The 9298-nt window shown below is 41.4% G+C and overlaps 1 protein-coding gene across 1 annotated transcript in view; it reads left to right on the top strand.

Annotated features, from left to right (window-relative positions):
• Positions 1 to 8046, top strand: part of LOC308282391 (dnaJ homolog subfamily A member 3, mitochondrial-like) — a gene marked incomplete at its 5' end in the record, with an annotated part of 9216 nt that extends 1170 nt beyond the window's left edge. Inside the window, 11 exons of the mRNA XM_080722736.1 lie at positions 291 to 424; positions 1691 to 1774; positions 3121 to 3342; positions 4032 to 4184; positions 4658 to 4805; positions 4923 to 4987; positions 5429 to 5557; positions 5694 to 5809; positions 6370 to 6464; positions 7419 to 7529; positions 7927 to 8046. Of these exons, the coding sequence (XP_080578862.1) occupies positions 291 to 424; positions 1691 to 1774; positions 3121 to 3342; positions 4032 to 4184; positions 4658 to 4805; positions 4923 to 4987; positions 5429 to 5557; positions 5694 to 5809; positions 6370 to 6464; positions 7419 to 7519 (1247 nt within the window). The 3' untranslated portion in view covers positions 7520 to 7529; positions 7927 to 8046. The remainder of the gene's footprint in view (positions 1 to 290; positions 425 to 1690; positions 1775 to 3120; positions 3343 to 4031; positions 4185 to 4657; positions 4806 to 4922; positions 4988 to 5428; positions 5558 to 5693; positions 5810 to 6369; positions 6465 to 7418; positions 7530 to 7926) is intronic.
• Between the last annotated feature and the right edge of the window lie 1252 nt (positions 8047 to 9298).

A 9298-nucleotide genomic window follows, 5' to 3' on the forward strand; every position in this document is an offset into this window, starting at 1 on the left:
TGCATGCATAATGTGTATGTAATTGTATTCATTCATGAGGGGTGTTGGCTCAACTCTTCCAGGTGAGGGATCAGGATGGATTATGTTTATTAGCCGGTCCTATTGGCATAGGCATGAAGACTGGGGTGAAACTGGACTGCCCTTTGTCTTCTTTTATGAGACGATTTTAAGACGACTCAATGTTTTTCTCCATAGAGAAAAACGATGATGAACGAGTGACTTCAGGACTTCGGGACCCTATAAAGTGAAATGCTAACTATAAAGTTTATCCTTTTATCCCTCTCCTGCAGGGAGATATCAACATGCCATCACCGGTCGCTCCTTCCACACCAGCAGCGCCATGGCAAACAAGCAGGACTTCTATGAAGTCTTGGGTGTTTCACGCTCTGCATCACAGAAGGAGATTAAGAAGGCCTACTATCAGGTCAGAGTCACAGTTATTCAAGGAAAATAAGTAGTCCCTATAATTATATAACATTGATCTCTGCAGTAAGCACCAATGAAGAAACCATATTTGCAGACAGAGAGAGAGAGAGATTTAACAACACAATAAGAGACAAGAAAATGCAAACGGCAGATGTGATCAGTGTTTTTGGCTTTTTGCTGAGTGGGCCAGCCAGAAACTAACACATTATTTGGAATTGGAAGAGTGCTTTTCAGTATCTGTAGGAGTTCCAAGTCTCATGCTCTGTCACTATATGCAATCTTCTCGATCTGTCTTGGTCTGTCAGAAAACAAATCGATGAATGTCTGTTTCATGCATTGCATGGCGAGCTTGTAGATCTGATTGTGTATTTTTGGCAAATTACACCATTGTTCGAAATAGTTTAACGGTTCCACTTAACCCATTTATACTTTGTTGACTGGGGTCCAAGGTCCGCTCCTTTTTCCCCTAGTCCAGACCAAATTTCTTCGACGAAAATGTCAAATCTACTAGTTTGTAATGCATTGCTTTGTGACCTTTGTAGATTAGCTATTTTCGTTGAATGTTCACCCCAGATTAGGGATGCTAGGGTTCAAATGGTTAACCCATTTAGGCCTGAACACAATATGACGCAATAGTTTATGCTTTCACTATTGAAAAATAGCAGATATACAAGCTCACAGCGCGGCACCGAGTGCCGCGCTGCGAGCTTGTAGATCTGCTATTTTTGAAAAATCGTGAAAATTAGATTTTTGACCCGATTCTATAAGTGACTTTTGAATCCTTCTAAGATTTTTGGAAAAAAACCTATGTTTCTACGTCAGCAATCTGGCCAGCCATCGTCAAAGAAAAGGTCCTTTTCACTCAACTGGAGCTCAGTTAGTCTGTTCTTGAGAGACTACTATGTCAGTGGTGCTCAAACCTTTTCATTTGAAGGACCCCCAAAATGATATGTATTTGGCCACGGACCCCCATCTCAAAATATTGAGTTCCAGGGACCACCCAGAAGCAAAATTTGAGTTACAAACGTTCGCTTTGAAAATACATATATTCAAAGATTTTCACACATTTTCACGACTTTTTTTTCCAAAAATAGCAGATCTAGCTGTGAGCTTGTATATCTGCTGTTTTTCAATAGTTAAAGCAGTCAATAATCCTTGGCCTAAATGGGTTAAAGTAAGCATAAGAAAGTGTTTTCCCCACATTGCTGCTACTGTATCACTGTGACCTAATACCTATGTTATTGTTTTGATTGACCCACTGCAGATGGCAAAGAAGTACCACCCTGACACTAACCCGGATGACCCTGCAGCCAAAGAGAAGTTTGCCAAGCTAGCTGAAGCTTATGAGGTGCACAGTACCGTACACAACACTGTCAAGACTCAAGAACTACATTTCCTTTTCCAGATTATTGTAAATGATCATGGGTCTGGTGTACATAATAGCATCCTCCTGGGTGGATGTTATTCCTCGGGGTAATCATTACCCAGCATTTCAGAACTGGCAACAGTTAATATTGCCATTTTTACATTTAACTAGTATATCAGTCAATAGCCATGTTTCCATAAACGTATTCGAATTAGGGAAGCGAATTATCAGAAATACGCATTAAGACAAAGCGAATTTAGCATGTTTCCATTTGCGGGTGTCATTCGAGGGTCGCAAGAGTTGATCGGGCTGATTTTTTTCAGACCGAACCTGAGCACTGCACCGTCTGCACGTCTGACTGCTGTGACTCGGTCGCTGTCTAGTAGTGGGAAGAAGGGGGTTATCAGTCATCATCATGGCCCCAAATAACTTTTAAATATATTACAATTGGCGACGAGTCTCTTACGAAATTGGCAAGAGTTCCCCTCAATACATAAAGCTACCGGTTCACCGAGAAAACCGCGGTCGCGTCGCTGCACAGTGCTCATCCTGCAAGTTTCAGCGTCCTCTGGAAGGTCAGGTGGCCGATCTGCAAGCTCACACCGCGGCGCGGAGACGTGGATGCGAGCTGCTGTGAGCTTGTAGATTGGGCACTTCAGGCACACAACACCGTGGGATGAGGAAGGGTTCGCCACCGATGGCTTGAGGTGAAAACGGGAGGAATTTACACACGGTCCGTGTCACTCGTGTGTAACAACCAACCGGTTTGTTTTGTGGGCTAACGCTATACCATGGACGTAAAGCGGCAGGGGAAATGGACCTAGAACGTCATAATCTATTCGTATTTATTGTCTGACCCCGTTTCCATTCACTTATGCGCATTTAGTTTATTCGGTAAAGGCTCAAAATCCTCCTCCTCCAAGCGGATAACTTTTTTTGCGGATAATGAAAGTTTATTCGCATTTTGAAGTGTTTCCATAAAAACATTTTGCGAATAAGCCGTTAATGCGCAAAAAGTGGCTTTATGGAAACGCCACTAATGAGGAAACTGTTTGCTGAAACACATTTTGTGAGTATCATTTTTCTTGACTAATGCAGTAGTTAAAGTTTAATATTAATTTTTTTTGACCTTTAATTCAAGCAACATGAGAGACAGAACTTCTCTTTCAGCTTTAGATTATACTATTTTACAATGTGGCAAGCACAATAACCTCCACCTTTATGGACTCCAACCATGGAAGCCAGGTCCCTCAGAAGTACTTATATTGCGTGCCTCTGTGAAACAAACACAAGTAAACAATGTTTCTGCACCATTACGTTGTACCCAGGTACTGAGTGATGAGCTGAAGAGGAAGCAGTATGACACGTACGGGGCAGCAGGCTTCGACCCCAGCCGTGGCAGTGGACCTGGGGCCGGCCAGCAGCAGCAGTACTACAGGGCCGGAGGTTCCAACGTTGACCCGGAGGAAATGTTCAGAAAGATCTTTGGAGAGTTCGCTGGAGGCAGGGGCTTCGGAGACTTCAGCAGCATGTTTGAACAAAGGCCTGAGGTCAGAACAGGCAGGATTTTTCTTTTTTACCATACTGTCTATTCTAATACGGATATATCGATTCACACAATGCAGCCAAGGCATCCAAGACACAGATGGGGGCTCGTTTTAAGTCTTACTTTTAATTTTGTCACAAATATTGTCCGTGGTGACTATTATTACATGTTTATCTTTTTCCATTGTCAGTTGAATATAACTTAATAAGAATGAATAGATAGGCCATTCACCAAATATTCGGATATCAAAGTCACTATTCTTTTTTTATTATTATTGTTTTCTCTTTAAAAAAGAGTTTATAAAACTTGGCTAGATAGGAAGTCAAGGTTCTCAAACCTTTTTAGGCAGCGACCCCCAAAATAAACATATTTGAACTGGGGACCCCCACCCTGACAAGCACTTGGAATTGTAGGTATTACATTTAATGTGACTCGGTTCCGTAGATAAATATTGTGAAAATAGCAGATCCACATGCTCACGTAGATCGTCTATTTTCACAATGTTCGCCTCTTGCTTACTTAATATTTGACAGTTTGGCCAGTCCTGTCGAATATTCGATTACTTTGAGGTCGAATAATTCGAATACTAAAAATCACTATTCGTGAATGCCCTAAGATGCACTCATTGTCGGTATCAACTCCATCTGTACCATCAACGATGTCCATTCTCACTAGCTCATTGTCCTCCCTTAGTTTGTGATGGAGCTGACGTTTGCCCAAGCAGCGAAGGGAGTGTCCAAAGAAATGACAGTGAACCTGGAGGACACCTGTCCCCGGTGTGATGGGAAGGCCAGTGAGCCTGGCACCAAGGTGTCACATTGTAACTACTGTCACGGCACTGGCATGGTGAGTTAACCACTTAAATGCTATACACTTATAGAACCATCGGATCAACGATGGCTTCTCAATCTTTTTTTCATCCAACCCGGAGATAATAAATATGTTCTACAGGGACTATTTTGGGACTACTTTTCAATTAGATCCATGCTTTAAATGCATTAAAACAGAACAAAAACTTAACTTTGACAGAAAATAACAACTATACAATCATGTTTAGTGTGCTGGATTGCTATCTCCAGTAGGTTTCAAGTCTTTGCGAATTTCATAACCTACTGAAATGAATGGAATCCAAACAAATCAATCACACACTGCTTTGTAATCTCTGTTATGTCAGGTATACTGTAAGACCACCAGTATGGTCCTTTAAGGAGTACAGCAGTAAAGGCAACAGTACGCAAGGAGTAGATGTAGTTAGCATTCCTAATTTGCATACGCTATAAGCCAGTCATATCACTTTTGCTTTCTGTAATGTCTTGTAGGAGTCAATCAACACGGGTCCCTTTATGATGCGCTCCCCGTGTCGGCGCTGTGGTGGGAGGGGCTCCATCATAATCACACCCTGCGTGTTGTGCCGAGGTACAGGCCAATATAAGCAGAGGCAGACCGTCACTGTGCCTGTACCTGCAGGTATGGTTGTGTGTGTGTGTGTGTGTGTGTGTGTGTTTCTATGTTTCTATGTTTTATGTGTTTATTCTATGTTGTTAAATATTCAATCATCTGATTTCATTTGATATCATCTTACAGGGGTTGATGATGGTCAGACTGTCCGTATGGCCGTAGGGAAGAAAGAAATCCTCATCACATTCAGGGTGAGTTGGCACTGGATAACAAAAAAACGAAATCCCTCTTTTTTATGATGCGTGGTTTAGGACAGTGGTTCTCAACCTGTGGGTCGGGACCCCACATTATTTTGGGGGGTCCCCAAATGTTTAGCTAAATTTTAACATTGTTTTCTCACTCAACAGTAAACAGACCAACATACAGTATAAGTGTAAGTATAATAGCAGATCTACATGCTCACAATGCCTCGCAACGCGAGGCGTTGTGAGCATGTAGATCGGCTATTTTCACAATGGAAGAGATCGAGTCAATTTAAATGTAATGCCAACTCCTACAATTCCAAGTGCTTGTGCAGGGTGGGGGGTCCCCAGTTAAAATATGATTTCATTTGGGGGTCGCGTCCTGAAAAGGTTGAGAACCACTGGTTTAGGAGGCTGTGAGCTTCAATATACTGTTGCCTCCATGGACAGGTCCAGAGGAGCCCGGTGTTCAGGCGGAGCGGGGTAGACATCCACTCTGACGTGCTCATCTCAGTGGCCCAGGCCATCCTGGGAGGCACAGCCAGGCCACAGGGCCTCCATGAAACCCTCAGCATAGCGGTGAGTTGCGAGTGCAAGTGTTCAGGGAGAAAACAATATAAAATTGGTGATCTACACACTCACAAGTTCTGTACAGTAGATCTGCTATTTTCAAGTGTTACTCAGTGTTTCGGGTGTCGTTATTCTTTGTCCCCAGATCCCTGCAGGGTGCCAAGCTGACCAGGTCATCCGGCTGCAGGGGAAAGGCATCCGAAAGATGAACAGTTACAGCTACGGTGATCACCTTGTTCACATCAAGATCAGAGTACCCAAGTAAGACATGTGCACACTTAACAGCTTACCCCCCAGGGTCCTCTGAGCAGCTGTCAGTGAAGCTGAAACTATTTCCTACAGCAGTGGTGGGAGAGATAAAACACGTAACGTTGATCAAAACTATTCTCTAATTGTGTAGACTTCTTGTAAATTAAGTAATGCAGATGTTTATCAATAATGTAACTCTTGAGATCGTAATATGAAACCAAATGGACCCGCAAGAGTCCATTTGGTTTCCAAATCTCCCTCATTTAGCCGGGCACCATCAAGGACCACTGGTGGATATTTTTTAGTTTTTTGTTGCTTTCCTAAGCCAATAATTTGATGACCAGCAGTGGTTCCTAATGGCGACACAAAGAGACAGCTTTGTTCCCTATGGAGACACAAAGAGTCTCCTCAAATTATTGGTTTAGGAATGCAAAAGAAATCCATTGATTCATGTCTCCAGGGGTGAGAAATTGATAAGAAGAAAGTATTTTGGGGTGAACAACTTTTTTTTTAATGGTTAAAAGGGAGTAAATTGTACCATGACCTGCTCTTGTGGTCCTGCATTCCAACAGGAAGTTGACCCAGAGGCAGCGCTCACTGCTCCTGAGCTATGCTGAGGATGAGAGCGACGTTGAGGGCACCGTCAACGGAGTGGTCGCTCCTGCAGGTCAGACCACGTGCTCATCTCTCTTTCTGTCATTATACACACCTGGACACTAATATTCTGTGTCTCACGCTGGCATTCTGATCTCTCAATATGTACGCCGTTGTTTTCCCTTCCAGTGAAAAACAATGTGATGTGCGGTGATTAGGGATGTGACTATATGAATATTTCATATCACGATTATTGTGACCAAAGAAAACGCGATTTGGATATTATCGCGATAATCAAAATATCCCCATTATCCTGGGGCGGAATATTTGTCAAGAAATAGCAGATCTACAAGCTCACGACACGTTGTGAGCTTGTAGATCGGCACATTTTTGGGCAAAGACATTTGGTAGAGAGTGGGGAAAAAAGACTGTATCAAGTACGTATATTATAGGTACCTTTTACCAATAGAGGGTTTAAATGTTACCGGATATGCAGCTCGGCAAATAAAAGGTGAATTGATCCCAGTGCATGACGGAGGATGATATCACGATAAATTAAATCTTCACGATACGATTATCGTGAGTGTTTTTTATGACGATAAACGCTAATATCACTTATCGACCCATCCCTAGCGGTGATCCACCATCCTGTCTAACTTAACCACTTTAGCCCTATCATACGACAAATAGACAATCTACAAGGCAATGCATGTTGACGCATTCTGAGCTTGCAGATAAGCTATTTTCAGAAAAACTAAAATTAAGGGCCATAACAAAGTGTCTGTGACCCACAATTAGGGGGGACTGCCCATTAGTCCGAAGGTTCATTAGTCCGAATTTAGTTAGGGTTACTGAGGTTAAGGTTAGGGTTAGAGTTAGAGTTAGGCGTAGTATTCTTAACAAATTCGGACTAATGAACCTTCGGACTAATGAACCATCGGACCAATGCCATGGCACCCAATTAGGTCCTGAACCTGTGCTTGGGAACCAGTGGTCTATTGCTCATGCAATGTGTATTTGTGTCCAGGTGGGGGCAGCAGTGGTGCAGGACAGAGCAGAGCAGAAGGGCATCAAGAGAAGCAACAGGAGGATGGCTTCTTCTCCAAAATAAAGAAAATGTTTAGTTGACATCATAAAGGTGGGAGCCTTCAATGCGCCCACGTCCATTATTTGAGTCTTGACACTTTAAAATGTTGTTTTATGTGAGCAACACAACTATAAATGAGGATTTAGTCAGTAGTAGTAGATTTATGTCAAACATTCAACAGTTGTTTATATAAAGAGTAAACTACTTACTACTACTTAAACTAACTTACTAATGCTGATCATTTTACAATCTGGGCTGAATTTGTGGAGAGCACCGTATTGCTTTATTATTTATTGTGTGCTGTATGTACCACTGTCCTCAGTCTAAGTAGAAAGACAGACAAATCACTGTAAAATATCCAGCTTTTCAGTTGCAACGAACCTGTGAATAAATCATTTAAACATTTCAGTTGTGTTAAAAACTGTTTCTCTTGTTTTCTCTCCTTCAGGTAAAAAAAATAACTAAATAATCAGCAATATGGTAAATGAAGAACTGAGTCGAGCTGAAGGGGATCCATGTGTTGATACATTCAGTCACACGTTGCTACAGTTATACTTTATAGCTAACAGGCCACAAAGACAAAGAAGCTGTGGTCAACTTCTCACTCACTGGTCCAAAAGGGGTGTTCTCTCACCTGAAAGAGAGACAAAATGGCAGTGGCAAGCCAGGTAATGCTTGTCAATCATAAGGTGATTATAATCAACAGAAATTAGCAATGGAAAAACATTGGTAAACTAAAATCAGTAACAGATTAAGCAAAGGTTATTGGAAGTCAGGATTAAGCGTCTGCTAAATACCTAAATTGTTAATTGTTGTAGGTCTACTACTTGAAAACATGAAATAAAAATAGGAAATAAAAAAAATATATATATATACTGTAGGGTTCCAAAAATGGCAAACAGTATTGAAACCCTAATTGGAACTAAACAGAATTTGAAATCAAAAAGAAAAATTATGAACATTTCTTTCCAAATTATATCACCTTGTCCATGGTAGACAGTAGTGAGTGCGTATTGTCTAATGACAAACAATGTTCTGGATGGAAAAAGTAATTGTAACAGTAATACTGTGTTTACATGAGATGTTTGAAAACAGTTTAGAAAGCGTTTACAGACATTATAACATCAGTAATTAAAAGCTATCAAGATAAACAATAGGCCAGACATGCACTGTGTACTGGTACATAATGCACTGTCTGTTACTGTACAAAATCAAATACAACAAAGTATGAAATTATATACACACTTGAAGTTGTTTTTTAAAGAAGCAATTTCAAACATTGCAGTGGCATAAGCTCCTAGACAGGACAAATATTGACATACTGTACTATTGAGACTTATAATGGCACGCAACGGCTAACCCATGCGTAGGAGTAGTCCGATGTTGTGCTGGTCAGGTGGTCCAGAATACAGTATGTTTCTTTTTTCTTTGACTCAAAGTGTTGTTATAAAGTTGGACAAAGGTCCTTAAAAGACATTCAAACTCCATTACTTGGGGTTAACAGTAGATGGCAGTGCCTACTGCCTAGTCAGTAAAGTTAACCATTACCCATGGTCAGCATGAGAACTCTCTAAGTTTCACCCATTTGTTCTGTTTTGTGCAGCATATTGTTATATATTGTATGTTTATTATACCGTTTCTGGGCAGAATCTATTGTGAGTTGGTCCTGGTGTCAACATTAAAAAGGGGGGTTTCCATATTTCCTGAAAGCTAAGGTCAGTCCTGGAGGATGTGTAACCAAGGGCAGTGCCAAGGAAAATCGGTGGATTTGAATTTGACATTGCTTACATGTAGAGCAATGGCTTAAACTGCATAACCGC

Source organism: Nannobrachium achirus, assembly GCF_963921795.1.
Source record: "Nannobrachium achirus genome assembly, chromosome: 3".
Lineage (NCBI taxonomy): Eukaryota > Metazoa > Chordata > Actinopteri > Myctophiformes > Myctophidae > Nannobrachium > Nannobrachium achirus.